This window comes from Rhinolophus sinicus, linkage group LG11, assembly GCF_036562045.2.
Source record: "Rhinolophus sinicus isolate RSC01 linkage group LG11, ASM3656204v1, whole genome shotgun sequence".
NCBI classification, from domain to species: domain Eukaryota; kingdom Metazoa; phylum Chordata; class Mammalia; order Chiroptera; family Rhinolophidae; genus Rhinolophus; species Rhinolophus sinicus.
Genome location: NC_133760.1, coordinates 31,828,513 through 31,846,205, shown reverse-complemented (window position 1 = coordinate 31,846,205; position 17,693 = coordinate 31,828,513). Strand labels below are relative to the sequence as shown.

Genomic DNA, 17,693 nt, shown 5'->3' with positions numbered 1-17,693 from the left:
ATCAGGGCAGCATAGCAGGATGGTTAAATCCATGGGCTGTGGAGTCCAGTTCTTAGCTGTGGGATATCTAAGCCCTAGTTTTCTCATGTATAAAATGGGGATAGCCTCTATTCCGTATTTAATGCATTATTAAGTTGCTTAGCATTGAACCTGGCAGATGGAAAGACTTGTTAAAATGTTAATAATATTGTTTGATAAAGCGTAAGCAAAATCAGAATTCTGCGTACAACCACATTTCTGGGATGTTGACACCCCTTTCTGAAAATTTTCTGACTCTCCCAGCACCAAACACCCATTTTCTTGAGACTATTCTTCTTCCTGACATAGTTCTCTTTTGATCCTACTAGAATGTCTCCAGGAAAGAATGATGTGGCAAAGGGGCCCCAGCACAGGGAAAGGGAATAGACCTCGGCACAGGCAAATCAAGAGAATCAACCTGGAATGTGTGTTGGAAAATTTCTAGGACCCCTTTCCCAAGATTTTCATTCTGTTCCAAATTGAATTTCAATACATATTTTACTAATATTTTAATATAACTACAATCGTAGGAAGGATTTCACATGATTTTGTCCTGCAATCAATTCCCTTCCCAACCAGCCTAGTTATTGTTTTCTCCCAAACACTGACTCACCTCTGTCATCCTCAGTCAAGGACATTGCTTTGATATGCTACAATGGCTGCTCCTTTCAGCTTCTAAGTCTTGGCATGAGGGCATGTGAGATCTTTCATCTGAAACCTTCTGTCTTCTGACAACCAAGTATAAACTAACACTTCTCTCCTCTAAAAACCAACTAAAAACTCACCTCCTTCTGGAAGCCTTCCCAACTGATTTCTTTACTTTTGCTCTCTGTTCCTTGCCACAGATGGCAACTGGGGTTGTTGGAATGTAACCAGGAAAGTGTTCTTATATCTTTGTTATGTGTGTAAGTTCTGGTTCTTCCTATGGGGGACAGCATGAATTTGTGGAGAGAGCCAGGACCCTGGAATCTGGCATGAATTCATACAACAGCAGCACTTCTGAGTTCTCAAATTCATTCTGGCTGTCCTTTGTCACCTTGGGACTGCTGCTTTATTCTCGTGGGTTGTCGTCTTCCATCCTGGCTTCTCCAGGCCACTGTCCCTTCCCCGCTTCACTTCTCTCCAAGAGTGAACAGAGGACCTTCTTTTAATTTCCCAAAGCACAACTAAGACCCTACTGTGTGTCCCACCAGTTGCTAGAGCATCCTCAACTGTCACATGGGGATAATTATAGGCCCTTTGTCACTGAATTCTTGTAAGAATGAAATGAGATCAGGCATGTTTATGGAACTATGGAACTTGGCAGACAGCGAGTTGTGGCTGATACCTTAGACTGGTTCGTTCAAAATCCATCCGAGCCTCTTTCTAGCTTGCTCCCTGGACTGCAGAGGCTGGAAAGCTAACACTGCATTTCTCAAAGTCCCTTGCAACTACGGTTCTGTTTGTGATTTCAATTCCATTTGTGCGAGACTTTAGAACTATGAGTTATGTGGAGGGAGAAGCAGGTGTGAAGCATTCATTTTGCTGGTGCTGATCTGTGGCAAAGGCAATGTGATTCTGGAGCTGGCAGCTGTGGTGGCAGCTTAGCAGTTCTGAAGTTTCTGGATGGTGGCAGACACTGCGGCTTGCTTGTCAACCTGTTCCACAGTGTAATTTTAGAAGTGTAATTTCATTCCTGGATGTTGAACCTAGAGTCTGTTTCTTAACTTTCCTAATGAGTCTGTGAGCTGTCCATACCCTTTAACAAATCTCTTTGTGCTTAAATTAGCAAGAGAGGAATCTGTTGTCTGCAACCAAGAAAACTGACCACTACATAAGCGATCAATAAATGTGAGCTGTTACTAATCTTTTAAAACTTTGTTGAAGGCTTGGGTAATCAAGCAAGTAATTACATTTCAAGAAATAAAATTTAAAACTAGCTACTAGATAAGACCATGTAAAATAATTTCTAGCATAGCACTGTCTCATAGAGCTTTCTTTAATGATGGAAATGTTCTATATTTGCACTCAATGTGGTAGCCATTTGTAATATGTGACTATTGAGCACTTGAAATGTGGCTACTATGACTGAGGAAAGGAACTTTTAATTTGACTTAATTTTAATTCACTTAAATTAAAATTAAGTAATCACGCGCAGTTGGTGGCTACTGTATTGGATGGGACAATGCTTGCGTGTCTCAGCCTTATCCTTCCACAAGGGTCTTTTACAGCTACATCTCTCTCGGGCCAAGAAACTTCTTCAATTAGTTTTCCTCAATCCCCAGTCTCAGGTCAGATCTTAATAATCTGCAGAGGTGCAGCATATCCATGACGATGACAACTTTTATACGATAAGTTTATGGTTTCATTGTCCCCAAGCTCCATTCTAAGATTGCGTATTGGCTTTCTATTTGCACAGCCCAAAAGTTCACTGAAGTGTTTTTGCTAAAATGCAATCTGTCTCAAAAGACAAATCTCACCCTTTACTTAGAGAAAGAAAACCATTTTTTGTATTAAATATATATACCGGGGTGCCCAAAAAATGTGTACACATGACTTGTATTCATCTTTTCTTATCGGTATATATTTAGTATTACAATTTTAATACAGTTTTTTCCTTTCTTAACATGTGTATACATTTTTTTTGGCAACCTCTGTATATACCATCGTTTCTAGGTATTGCATTTTCAAAAATATTGGAATCCTATATCAGTTAGACAAATGGTTCTCACACTTTGCTGCATATTAGAATCACTATAATAAAATAATTTATTGCCAGGCACACTCCAGAGTAATTAAATTAGCATTGTGGGAAATTATTAAAGGGACCCAAAACTCTATCTGCAACACTCTAATTTTTTCAAAAAAGGAGAATGTATTCCTATATTAACTAGTAATTAAAAGTTAATAACAATATAAGAAACTAGTGGTAGGATTTTGGGTAATTTATTGTGAGATAAGATAAATAATTACAAATTTATTATTCAAAGCCAAACTTTTTTTTTTTCCATTTTGGTTGACTAGAGGCCACAAGTAGACTTCTAGTAATCATAGAACCATCATCCAACAACTCTGGGAAGCTTCTGGAACACAAACATTAACAGAGAGTGCAGATTTCAGTCAGGGTCCTCTTCCATATTGCCACTTTCACATGTTCTGTGAATAAACCCAGATAATAAATCATAAATGTTTTATAGACCTTCCTTCCCATACAACCAAACAAATGGGCAACCCAGGGGAAGACAGGAAAAAAGAGAAGAGGTGTCCAAGTTCTGTGTCAGATGGCCCTTTATTATGCTCCCCATCCCTCCACTTCCCCCCACACAGATGTTCCCTGTGAATGAACTTGGCTCTATGTGATTCATACCAGAATGGGATGGTCCCAAAAAGTTTAAAGAGAGGAACTCACATTTCCTGAAATGATTTTCTCTTGACATTAATTCAAATATAGGAAGGAGCTGCCTAAGTCTTTTATAAATACCCGCGACACATATGTGACTCAAGACTGATTTTATTTCCTCCTGTTCTCTCGGTGCCTCTTTTATCTTTACCAGAGCGATGCTATGGCTTCAGTTCACGACTGCAGTGAGTGACAGCTGGGAGCTAGCGCTTTCCTCCTGCCCTGATTAAAAAATGGCAGGGCGTTTCCCACAACTCGAGGGCCCAGGTGCTTGGAAATACTGCCAAGTACTTCTTCCAACTTAAAAAAATATATAATTATGTCCATTAATTTTGCATTAGTCAACACATTCAATAATTTAAAAATTCAGAAGCTACAAAGAGCATAAAGTGACATTTGTTCTTCTGTCCATGTCCCCCAGCTTCCCGGTTCCCTTTCTCAATGCTACCAGTTTCTGGTATATCTTCTCGGACATAGGTATTTTACACATATTTAAAAGAACACATTTATGTTTTCTTCCCCCCTTTTATTCTTTTATTTTACATTAATGACAGCAAACGATACAAATATATTTTTCATTTGCTTGATTTTTTTTCTCTTACTCCAGCCACTAGAATGGGAGCTCCACGAGGGAAGAGATTTTATTGTGTGTCATGTTGTACTCTCAGTATGTAGAGTGGTGCCTGGCACATTGTAGCTGCTCCATAAATATTTGTTAAATAAGTGAATGAACACACACTGTTCTGCATCTTGCTTTCTTCACTTTGGAGGTCATCTCATTTCATTACGTAAGGAATCTCCTCATTTTTTCACAACTGTATAGTGTTTCTTCCATTTTCTGGATTCAGTGTGGTTTATGTAATCAGATCCCTATTGATGGATAGTAGTTTGTTTCGAATCCTTGGCTGTGAAAAATAATCCTGTCATTCATATCCTTGTACAAACATGTCACACATGTGTGAGTATATCTATCTGTAAGGGAAACTTTTAAATGCAAAGTAGCGGGTTCAAAGGGTGATGTATGATGTACATTTTGCCAACTTCTTTTTAATCAAAAGCACCTGGTCGTGTCTAAATAGCATTACTGCGGTCTGTGGCAGTTCCCTTAAGCTCATTCTGGGGGTATCTATTATTAGTGAAATTGTTCTGGTTAGGCCTGAATTTATTACCTCCACTTATTCCTGCAAATCCAACAGAAAAACACCACACAGGTTGGAACTGTTGAAACAATACAGATGAATCTCAAAAACATGGTATAGAAAGAAAGAAGTACACACCAGAAGGTGCACACTGTGTGATTCCATTTACATGCTGGTAAATCGAGAACAAACAAGCCGACTCTGTAGTTACAATAATCAGAATAGCAGCTTCCTGAGGTTGGGGGCACTGACTGGTAAGAGAAGCTGTGGAGCTTTCTAAAGAGATGGAGACGTTTGTATCTTGATTTGAGTGGTAGGAACACGAGTGTTTGCAATTGTCAGAACTCACTGACCAGTGTCAAAACTCTACACTAAAATGTAGACATTTTATTTTATGTAAAATATACCTCAGTTTAAAAAACTTGAAGGAAGTGGGTTGTGGGGGCACATAATGTGTTATTATCCATAGATTCCAGCCATACTGGCCTTTTTTCAATTCCTCAAACACACCATGCTTTCCCCCACCCGACAGCTTGCATATATGCTGTTCCCACTGCCTGGAACACTCTTCCCTCTTACCAACACACAACCACACCTGTACACGCACACACACACACACACACACACACACACCTATGTTTTTATAATTCACTGTGTGTCAAACTACCTATAGCATACAAAATGGCTAGAATGATACACATAATGTTATAACCTGTATGAATTATTTGGCAAAACTCAGCTATAAGAAATTGTACATTTCTCAATTTTGGGAGACTCAAATTTAAATGCAACTCTATCGCTACCTTTCTAGGTGGTGAGGGGTGATACAATTGCAATCATTTTTGGCCACGCTGCCCCCTTGGTCTCCTGGCATTAGAGAAGTGTCTGGGTTTAGAAAATTCAGAAAAATTTGAGAGGGGCCTTTGGTTTACAAGGCCCCTCTTGGAGGGTCCTAAGACCTAAGAGGTGCTTAGCCCTCAGTCTTCCTGGGGCCACCAGCTACCCCCATCTGCCACCTTCTGGGGCTCTGTGTGGGACTGGGGTGGGAGTTCTCTGTCATTCTGGAACTTGTCCTCCCTACTTCTTCCCAGTGGTTTTGCACTTTAAAAAACCATCCTGTGGAGGACGGGTGGGAAAGGGCTAGAGAGATCTTGGGGAGACCCGTTAAAACTGATACGTCCCCAGGTTGGACTTAGCCTTGGCTTCTATTAAATAACAAATGGGAAAACTGGGAAAGGAGAAAGAAATGTATTTTTTGTCCAAGCTTCTAAGAGTTTTGCAAACAATTAGAGTAATTAAAAGTTCTCAGAAGTAGCCGATGGTGCCCTTTTCACCGAGGGAATGTGGGCCAAGCATGATATATTAAAAGAGAAGGAGCTGCTCTATTGAAGTTAAAAATAATCTTCTGTCACATGGCTAATTTGTTGGAATGCAGCAATTAAAGGACTGTGAGCAGAGGGAGAGCTGGAAGCAGCTGGGGAGCTCACAGGCGGAGTGCGTGCCCTGGGGACTATGTTTGCAGAGAGAAAAAACAGTGTCACAGCTGACTTGGGGCACCTTATCAGAAAACCCACAAAAGGGGCAGGAAGAAGGAAAAGTAGGGTCAATGAGACCTGTGACCTTTGGGCTTATCAGACAGTGAAGGGATGGGTCAGGACTTGTCACCTGTGCTCTGGGATGCTGATTCACTCAGCAAGGATGAAGGCCTTCCAGTTCCCCCTGCACTTTGAAAACTATGCCTTTGAATCCATTTCAAAGGAACACATAACCCAAAGGAGCCCTTTGATCCTAAATCCATGGGAAAACCAATCTATATGGACTTGAGGGGTAAAGCTCAGGGCAGGAATACAAATCCTAGTTTGGTGAGTTGGGGGTTTTTGAAGTTTTTGAAATTTTGGATAACTTTTTTGGAAATTTTTGAGTTGAAAGAGATTTTTTAAAAAAAGCTATCTAGTATAATATCTGAATTTTCCAGGTGAGGCAACAAGCTCACAGAGGCTGATTTGCTCAAGTTCATTTAACCAGCAAGTGACAGAAGCTAGATTTTAACCCAGGTCTTTAGATAGAGAGGAAGGACATGGTGGTTAGGAATCGCAGGATTCAGACTGCCCTGATTGTGGAATCCTGGCTCCACAAGCTGTAGTATCCTCTCAACAAGTTCCTAATCCCTCTCAATCTCAGTTTTACCATCTGTAAAATGGGAAAAACAATAGTACCTACAACCTAGAATTGTTACAATGCATGTAAAGTGTTTAGTGTAACATCTTGCCTAGAGTAAATGATTTTAAAATGTTAGCTGTTATTAGCCCATAGCTTTTTTATCCACCACCCTCCGTCACATTCCTGATGCCTTTTTGCAGGTTAACTTGCCCATACTTCCTCTTTGGTTTGGATGGGATCCTCGTTCTCTCTTTTCCACCTCCAACTCTCACTCATTATATATAAAGAAAAAGAGGGCTAGTCACTTTCTCCTAGCATTTCCTGCATTCTGACACACCCATGTTACTTGTTTTCTATCAAGCTATGTGACTTCCAGCCTGTGTTTTCAGTATGGTTCTCAAGTTGCTGACAATCAGAAATGGCTGGCGCCAATATAAAGAAGCAAGTATTGCTGCCCCAAATGCAGTAGCCAGCTCTATTTGAATCTTTTAGAATACTTGATCAATTTTCAAATTAATAATGGGCACCATTAGCAGAAGGGCCTCTGAATGTACAGTGGAGGTTTGGGCTTCATAGTCTGGGTAACCCTGAAAGTGGAGGTCAAGTTCTGTGGGTCCACATAAGTTGCAAAGAACAGAAACCTACCTCACACTAGCTTGAAAAAAAAAAAAAGCAAATTTAGTGGCTCATGTAACCAGAAGACTAGGTTTCATTATGGCTTGATTCAACAGTTCAACAGCAGCCCCAGGGCACCTTTCTGCTTTGTTGGGTTCCATTCTTTAGACTCTTTCCATTTGGCATACAAAAACAGCTTTGGAGAACCCCAAGCTTTACTTCTTTCCGGTTTAGTATTCTTCAAATAAAGAAGCAGTCATCCCCCCTTAGTTCTCTTTCCCTGGTTGGCTGCCTTAAATCAAGTGTTCACTTCTGAAACAATGGGGCCAGGGAAATTAGCTTCTCTGATTGGACAGATTGGATCACGTGGCCCACCCGCAAGGAAGTGGAGGCGATGCATAGTGATTGGCAGTTCCCCTCTCTTCACATAGACTAGAATGGGAACAATTCCTCTGAGGAAGATGGGGATACTGAGACCAGAAGAAAGGGGAAGGCAGTCAGATATAAAGCATTAATAGTGAAGTACAGCACTTATGTGCACTTTTCTGAGGTGGTAATTTATAGCTTGTTTAATCTCAAAGTGCTCTGTAATCCAAGAAATAGTAAGAACTTTTGGAGAGGAAAATGCTTTCTCCCCATTCCAGATATTTCCTTCCTGTAGCAGATCATTAATTAACGTTAAGGCTCCAGGCTCCTTTTTGCGACTTTCACCTCTGCACTTAGGGAGAGAATCAGGAGAAACTGGGCTTGAGTCGCCCAGTGTCTTCCTTTTTCTGTTCTCTTAGGATCAAGATCCTGGCGGGGAGGACGGGTTCTCTCCCTCCACGTGGGGAGTGTACCGTGGTCCGCTGCTGCCTGGGACTGGTGAGAAAGTCTGTTTAATTAGGATAGAAGAAAGCCTGTTGGGCACACATTCTCAGGCACACTCCTTAACCTATACCCTTATCAGAAGGTAATCCATCTCCTAACTACCAGATTCCCAATTGATTCAGAGCCTGAAGGAAGGGGGGAGGCATGCTATTTACTGGGCCCCTTCTCAAAAGTCAACAAGAATCACCAATTTAGAACGTCAGGGACCCACAGATTCATCCTCTCCCTTTCCCCTTCATGGCTGGGTCCCCTGTGGCAGGAGCTGGTCACCTAGGGAATCCACAGAGATGGTGGAGAACGCTAGCAACTGGCTCAGAGGTAGGTAACAAAAATGACAAAAGGCAAGAAAGCTAGATTTACAACAGCAGGTGAGAGGAACTGAGACTATTTCACGTGGAGGGGAGAAGAAAACAATGGAGGTGTGATTTAATAGTGGCCTTCAGCAGAGCCATGCTGAGGGTGTGGCATCACTGGTATTTTTCCACAGCCTCACGCTGACCCGTAGTCATACTCACATCTGCCCCCCCACCTCTCTTGTCCCACTTGTGTCCGTCTACGCCCACCTCTTCGGAAACATTGTTCCACTTCCACAGAGAGGTGCACGAGGTTGGGGCACACCAACCCACTATAATAAAATAACATTTTATTATTTCTTTTTAATTACAAAAGTAATACACAATCTGTGACAAGAACTAAAAAAATAACACCAAACTGTAAAGATGAAAACTGAAATAAACTCCAAGCCCTCACCCTGAGATAGCCATTAGCTTTTTGGTCTATTATTGTGCAGCCTTTTTCTATACGTAATGTAACATTTATTATTTATTTCTTTTAAAGTTTTATAAAAATATTTCAGATACAATAGCAGTGTATAGTGTAAACGATGAAAATAGTTTATTCTGCTGTTTCTCTTAATCTTATGATCTATGTGTACTATGAAACTGAATGTTTTCTATCATTACCACTTTCTTTTCTCTCTCCTGTCATTAGAATTGGTTGACATTAGTGGCAGTCAGTTGAGAGGAACATATTGGTATAAGGACACCCATTTTAGAAATGAGGTTCTCACTGGCTTCCATAAGCCAGGTTTCTTGGCGTTCCTTCTCTATCAGAAATACCTATCACATCACCCCTGGCCACACTGGCCTCCCAGCTCCAAGATTTTGATTCTGAGAACATATAGCTTCAAGTGAACAAAGAGTCAAGGGAAAGTTCTTCATCAGCGGGAGAATTATTTTATTCCGTGTGCTTCCTTACATGAGTTGGGACAATAAGGGGAAAGAATGAGAAGAAATAAAAGGCCAGTTATTCAGGCCACTTTAATGAATCACCCCCCAGTGTCGTTACCCATCCCCAGTCAGGAAAAGCTTGAGTTTTTCCTTGCCAAGAAAAACAGAGGGCAGGAAGAAACAAATTACGACCTTGTTTGTGTTTTGTGTCTTAACTATTTGATTTATAGACCTTGATCCAGCGATTATGGATGAAAGAAAATATCCCAGTGTCCCAAACCTAACCTGAACTTAACCGAGGGTGGGACGCACGTCCACTGCTCAAAGTTAGCACGAAGTTAAAATGCTTTAAGAATAAAGTTTCAGGGGTAGGGGCTGCCTGTAGGCATTCTCAGCCCAGGGCAAGGCCAAATTCCTTTCCCACACTCCAATTTCAAAAAAAAACAACTGTTTAGAAACTTAACCCCTTTTTCCTCATTCCAGAAGCTGAACATTTATTCAACAGATAGTTATTAAGCACCTACTGTCTGCCAAGCACCTTGTCAGATACTGGGGATATAATAATGCATGTACAGATCAATCAACACATAAATCAGAAAAATGTCATGTAGCCATGAGTGTTATGGAGAGAAAGATAACAGAATTCTGTGTTAGAGACACTGGGTCTAACCAATGGCTCTAGACAATGGCTCATCTAGGTCTCACCAAAGGGGTGAAATTTAATCTGAGATTAGAATGATAAAGTCTGAATGTGAAGTTGGGGTGGGAGACCATTCCAGGCAGAGGGAATATCCCCTAAGGTAGCTAGCTCATGCTTGGTATATAGAAAGAAAGCCCTCTCAACTCAAAAGAAATTCTTGGCTATTTATTTTTTAGGAGTTGATCTAGATAGAAGGTTGATAATTCCTTTATTATTCTTAACTACAGAAATCAGTGTTTGACCTTTCATATAAGAAGAGAAATGCAAGTCAAAACTACAGTGTGCTACAATTTTTTTAACGTTCAGATTGGTATAATTCAAAAGCTTTAATAATACACTATTTGTGAGTCTGTGAGGAAACCAGCATTCACATGCCTCACCAGTGAGAATATAAATTGGTACAATTGCTAACACTACAAATATATGTGCTCTTGATTTAGAAGTCCCATTTCTTCTTGTACATGTGTATAATGGTGTAAGATCAAGGTTATCAATGACAGCATTGTTTGTAATTCCAAAAGCCTGGAAACCCAAATCTCCATCAGTAGGAGACTACTGAAATTATGAAATTATGATACGTTCATACCAAACTGAATACTGAACTATGGAAAACTATGCAGCTGTAAAAATAAATGTCTGTGTCTTACTATCTAAACATTTCTAAGATGTCATTAAGTAAAAAAAAAAAGTCAAGATGCAGAACTGTGTGTTGTTTGCTACCTTTTATATAAAAGTGAGTAAAACAAGCATAAATATATTTACTTGCATTGGCATAGAGAAATGTAGAAAAGATACACAAAACTTAGTGATTATTTAGGGTGGGTGAGTAAAAGGAGATGGAAAGTGGATGGGAAAGGTTGGCAAGAAGATTTCTATTGAGCTGTTTATTTTTTTTTAGTTTTGAATGATGTGAATGTGTTAAAGACTTAAAAAATTAAATTAAAAATTGTTCCCTCTACTTCCCCTTTTCTTAATTTTTTAACTTATCACTTAATCCATAGCCATTGTTTACTCCTCTAGCCACAGCGCTAACGAAGTTCCTACTTAAATGTGGGTGATGATTAATAAAAAGTACAGTAATGCAAGTGAGTTATATCTAACAAAGATTATTTTTAAAATACATTAGAGATTAATCTAATCACGAAGGAGCTTTCTGTGCTTTACTACTCATCCTCGGCAGACCAGACAAAGGCCGCTGACCAAAGGCAGTTGGAACATTCCGAGGGCAAAACCAGCCTAAAGGAAACTTTGTGTTTATGGAAACTTTATGATTTTTCAAAGTGGCCTTTTTGCCCAGTAGATTATATAAAAACAGTGACATCATCCAGTCTCTGTACTAGATTATCTTTATCAAAAAGAACCCCTTTCAGATGTAAAGTACAACATAGAGAATATAGGCAATAAAGTTGTGACAACTTGTATAGTGCCAGGTGGGTACTTGACTAATGGGGGCGTGCATAAATTATACGCTCCTATAAATGTCTAACCACTATGCTGTACACCTAAAACTAATATAAAATAATATTGAATGTCAACCGTAACTGAAAAAAGTTAAAAAAAAACCAAAAACCCCTTACACTATAAAGAACTTCAAAATTTTAATGTCTTTTCACATCCATTCCTTCACTGGTTCCACATCTGGGACATAGTGTAGCTTTTTTATGTTTTAAATCCGTCTCCTTCCCCCTCTTCATGCCCTTCCCCTAACCACTATCCACACTTCTAACACTGTATCTAAATTTGTCTGTTTTTTCTTCAACAGCTTTATTGCAGTACAACTCACATACCATATAATTCACATATTGAAAATGTATAATTCCATATCTTTTAATATAGTCACAGGATTGTGCAACCATTGTGGCAGTCTAATTTTTTCTGTTTTGTTCATTTGTTTTGTTCTTTAGATTCCACATATAAGTGAGATAATATGGTATTTGTCTTTCTCAGTTTGATTTCTTCACTTAGCATAATCCCCTCCAGGTCCATCCATGTTGTTGCAGTTGCAATCTAATTTTGTAATATTTTCACCTCCAAAAAAGAAGCCTCATAACCATTAGTAGTCACTCTCCATTCCCCTCAATGTTTTCAAACGCTGTGCAACCACTAAATCTACTTTCTGTCTCTGTAGATGTGCCTCTTCTGGAAATTTCACATAAATGAAATCATACAGTACATAATCTGTTGTGACAGGCTACTTTTACTTAGAATACTGTTTTCAAAGTACATCTATGTTTTAGCATGCTATTTTTACTGCAGATAAAGTTGCACATAAGCAAAATGACATGTACATTCATTGAGGCATTGAGCATAATGACAAAAGACTGGAAACCATCCAAACATATATTATTATATAAAAGAAACTATGGTGTTATACAACTATACATGAAATAGGTGGCTGTAAAAAAGCATGAGGAAACCTCTCTTCAAACTGATGTGGAACAATCTTGTGGAGAAATTGTTAAGTGAATAAAGCAACACGCACAAGGTGTGTATAATAAGTTACACTTTGCATAAAAAGGGAGGGGATATGGAGAGGAGAAATAAGAAAATAAAAGTTTCATGGAGGTTATTTGGTGGGATTAGCATATACGTACAAACACACATATTTATATACACATATATTTTCTTTTTGAAATGTGAATGTATTTATTACCTGCTAAAGACAAACAAACAAACAAACACCAGAAGGAAGAAAAGTGGATATTCTGAAGCTATTAAAAGCAACCCAGGGTAGAAAGCATCCTTTTCAATGGCTGTTTGCACAGCTATAGTTTCTTTCACTTCTAGAAACTGGGCTGCGCTGGTGGGGGTTGGGCTCCCCTGGTGTAAGACTCAACAGGATGGCCTGGGGGAAGAGGCCACCCAACAGGCCTGGGAAGTCTGGCTGACCTGGGGTTGGAACAACTCTAATGCTTGCAGCCAAACCCTCCCTGAGGGTATAACCTGTAGGATGTGGGCTCCTAACTTTGCCTGAAGCCTGAAGTCCTGAAGCCTCCCTGACTCTGAATGACCCAGGCTTGGCCCTGAGAAGGGGAGCGTGTTGGACTGTGATAGCTTTCAGAGTTTGTCTTCCCCTAGCAGGGAAAGAGAATAGTTTACCAGGGGACAGAATACTTTGAGAGGGGCAAGAACCAATTTGAGGGCCACAACGTTGTATTCCATTCCTGGAACAGGAAAGAGGAACTTACACCCCCTCTACCACAACCAAAAGTGTGAGAGTAACAGGAGGTGTGTTTGCTGTCTGCAAAAAATGGGACAGAATCCTTGTTCCTTGCTCTGTTCTCAAGGAGGATGCACAGTGTTTTCCCTGACGGTTTCCTGTTCCAGTGATACTATTTATACAAAAGCAGTAAAACGAACTTGCAAAGTAAATAACAACTCCCCTGGAGCAGCATCTGACACACCTGATCCTACTGTTACCTGAGATAAATTTCAGAGTGCACACCTGGACAGCAGTGGGGAGAGGATTTTCTAACATGTGAAACCAAGAAAAGTAAAATGTTAAAAATATGTGTTAGTGCCATCTTCCTCTTAGAAAGTAAGTTTTCTTAAGAGCTGGGTCTCATTTATAGCACCTACTAACAATAACTCCAAAATAGCCAGCATTTACTGAGGACTCAGTGGCAGAAACTAGGAATATAGGGCAGTTCTGCCTTCTATCTGATAAAGGTCATCTATGGAAAAACCTGCAGACAACATCATATTTAATTATGAAAGACTGAATGCTCTCTCCCCCTTTCTAAGATTGGGATCAAGGTAGTGATGCTTATTTCACCATTTTTATTTAATGTTGTTGTTGTATTAGAAGTCCTAGCCAGTGAAATAAGGCAAGGAAAAAAAAGGCACACAGATTGGAAAAGAGGAAGTATAACTGCCTCTGTTAGCAAATGACATGACTGCTACATTTAAGCTCATTCTTAGAAATCTAAAAACAAGTAGAACTATGAGTGAATTTAGTAAGGTTATGAGATACTAAGTCAATATATGAAATCAATTATATTTCTCTATTATAGCTGTAAATAACTGGAAAATTAAATAATTCTATTTTTAATAGCATAAAACCCACAAAATATTTACAAATAAATTTAACAAAAGATTTAGAGAGCCCTCTATATTGAAAACAACAAATTAAGAAAAGATTCAAATAAATGTAGTGGTACACTGTGTTTGTGGTTTGCAAGACTTAAGGTTATTAACATGTTCATTCGCTATAAATTCATCTATGAGCTCTTTTACAGAAATTCACAGGTTGATTTTTAAAAATAACCTTTTTATTTTGGGATGATTTTAGATTTACAGAAAATCTGCAAAATAATACAGAGTTCTTGTATACTTCTCACCCAGCTTCCCATAAAATTGACATCTTATACATACTATAGTACATTTGTCAAAACTAAGAAATCAACACTAGTACATTGCTGCTACCTTAATCTGGATCCAGTCCAGGATACTACATTGTACTTGGTTATTGTATGTCCTTAGTCTATTTGGGTCTGTGACAACTGACAGTTTTTCAGTGTTTCCTTGTGTTTTTTATAATCTGGAAATACAAAGGATCCAGAATAGCAGAAATAATTTTGAAAAATAAAAGCAAAGCTGAAGGATTTACATTATCTGACTTCAAGCCTTATTAAAAAGCTATAGTCATCAAAATGGTATGAAATTGGCATAAGGATAGACAGAATAGAAAGAAATAGAACAGAATAAAAAGTTCAGAAAAAGACTCACACTTATATGTCCAATCAATTTTCAACAAAGACATAAAAACACTTCAATGGGGAATTGTGTTTTCATCAGATGTTGTTGGAACAACTGGTTATCCACTTGGAAAAGGAGAGATTGAGAAAGCTGCCTAACATTACCAAGTTTGTGAGTGGTAGAGACAGGATTCCAAGTTAGACTTTCCGGCTAACATGTGCTATAAATTATGAATATAAATTTATGACCCACACATTTAGGTCACAATATTTTTCTGAATCAAATTCAATTTGAGGCCATAACTTTCAAAATGTCAATGTCATGAAAAAAGAAAGAAAGGCTGAAGAAACGTACCTGATTAAGGAAGACTAAGGACACACAAATAAATAAATACAAGGCATGATTCTGGATAGGATAATGGATCACATAGATACACAAAAATTCCAAAAAGAACGATATGGACAGCTTGCTAAATAATAGTTTTGTATGAGTGTTAAATTTCCTGAATTTGAAAATCATACTGGGGTTATGTAAGAGTATGTTCTTAGAAGATACAGAATTATTTGGAGGTAAAGGGTAATGAGGTCTGCAAATTATTCTGAAATGGCTTAACGTTATTAACAACAATAATAAACATATATGGAACAAATCAAACATTGAAAAATATTAACAATTGGAAGTTAGAAGTATGTTAGAAGTATGAGAGTTCATTGTGTTATCTTTTTTCGTTTAAATTAAAAAATTTTAATATACATTTTTATTTTTCAATTACAGTTGACATACGATATTATATTAGTTTCAAGTGTACAACGCAGTGATTAGACATTTATATAACTTATGAAGTGATCACCCTGATAAATCCAGTTACCCATCTGACACCATACATAGTTATTACAGTACTACTGACTATATTCCCCATGCTATACTCTACATCCTCATGACTATTTTGTAACTACCAATGTGTACCTCTTAATCCCCTTCCCCCTTTGCCCATCCCCCACTCCACCCCGAATCTGGCAACCATCAAAATGCTTTCTGTATCTACGAGCTTGTTTCTGTTTTGTTTGTTTATCCTGTTCCACATATAAGTGAAATCATATGACATTTGTTTTTCTCTGACTTATTCCATTCAGAATAATACCCTCTAAGTCCATCCATGTTGTTTCAGATGGCAAGATTTCATTCTTTTTATGGCTGAGTGATATTCCATTGCATATATGCACCACCTCTTCTTTATCCATTCATCCACTGACGGACATCGGGTTGCCACCATATCTTGGCTATTGTAAATAATGCTGTAATGAACATATGGATGCACACGTCCCGTCCAAGTAATGTTGTGGGTTTCTTTGGATAAATATCCAAAAGTGGAATTAATGGGTCTTTCTTTGTATCTTTGTTACAGCCTTTGTTTTAAAGATTTTGTGAAGATGGCAACTTCAAGGACTCTCGAGGTCTAGACTTCGTAACTTGCGCAGCACCCCTTCTGCCACAATCTTTTGTTCAAAGGAGCAAGGCAAGCCAAGATTCAAGGTGAAGAAGAGACTCCGTGTCTGGACTGGAGGGAATCTGCATTTTTAAAAAGCCTCCTCAGGTGACTCATGCACACTGGGGTTAAGTGTGAATTCCTTATTTAACAAATGTGTTCACAGCTGTGTCCCATTGCATTTGGCACAAATCTTTATTTCTAGCACTTAAACTTATACACCGTGTATGTAAATGTTTTTGTTTCTTTCAGAGGGCTTTTTTTTTTTTAAGGTTTTATTGGGGAAGGAATAGGACTTTATTGGGGAACAGTGTGTACTTCCAGGCCTTTTTTCCAAGTCAAGTTGTTGTCCTTTTAATCTTAGTTGTGGAGGGTGCCATTCAGCTTCAAGTTGTTGTCCTTTCAGTCTTAGTTGTGGAGGGCGCAGCTCAGCTCCAGGTCCAGTTGCCATTGCTAGTTGCAGGGGGTGCAGTCCACCGCGCTCCAACCATCCGGGAGCTCAGCGGCAGCTCAGCTCAAGGTGCTGTGTTCAATCTTAGTTGCAGGGGGCGCTGCCCACCATCCCTTGTGGGACTCGAGGAATTGAACTGGCAACCTTGTGGTTGAGAGCCCACTGGCCCATGGGAATCGAACCAGCAGCCTTTGGAGTTAGGAGCATGGAGCTCCAACCACCTGAGCCACCGGGCCGGCCGCAGAGGGGCTTTTTTCCTTTTTTTTTTTTAATGTCACCTTTTTATCCCCAGAACCTATCACAGTATTTGTGACACAATAAATATTCAGTAATTACTTTTGAAATGAATGCAAATATTTGAACCTAGAGTTTGTGGAATATTCTAAAAATCATATAGGATTGCTGTCATAGTTTCATCCTAATTAGGGAGGTAAGATATGGAAAAATTAAGATTTACAGATACAGGGGTTTCTTGAAATAGCAGTATGTTTAGGTACTGTAAGGAGATGGAACCACTGCAGCTCAGAATGGTAGGAAAGTTTATGAAAAAGGAAGAATCTGAGAAGCTTGAATGGTGAGCAGGCATGGAAAGGAAGGGAAGGATAAGAGTATTTTAAGTGGGTGGGCCTGGTATAGCCACAGGTTTGGGTTTATTACTAGCAGGTTTAGGAGTCAGTGGCTGGTGCACGAGGCTTATAAAAGAGAATAGTGTAAAATATTGGTCAAAGAGGTTGGGGATGGATTGTGGAGAGTCTGGGAAAGTGACCTGATGAAAATGGTATATTATACCACGATCAATTTGTCAGTTGTAATGGCAGTTAAAAATGACTACCTCACAACACTACATTAACCAAACCTGGAATTCCAAGATGCTGGGGACCTCTAGTCTTTAACAGTTGAGGTGAATTCTATTTTATTAATAGAACACGTAGAAATGAAAATAGTGCA

At 39.1% G+C, this 17,693-nt stretch overlaps 1 protein-coding gene across 1 annotated transcript in view; it reads left to right on the top strand.

The window, feature by feature from the left end:
- The window catches only part of NIP7 (nucleolar pre-rRNA processing protein NIP7), a 60,809-nt gene extending 43,468 nt beyond the window's left edge, over nucleotides 1–17,341 (top strand). Inside the window, exon 5 of the mRNA XM_019756908.2 lies at nucleotides 16,214–17,341. Coding sequence (XP_019612467.2) covers nucleotides 16,214–16,225 — 12 coding nt within the window. The 3' untranslated portion in view covers nucleotides 16,226–17,341. The remainder of the gene's footprint in view (nucleotides 1–16,213) is intronic.
- The last annotated feature ends 352 nt before the right edge of the window (nucleotides 17,342–17,693 follow it).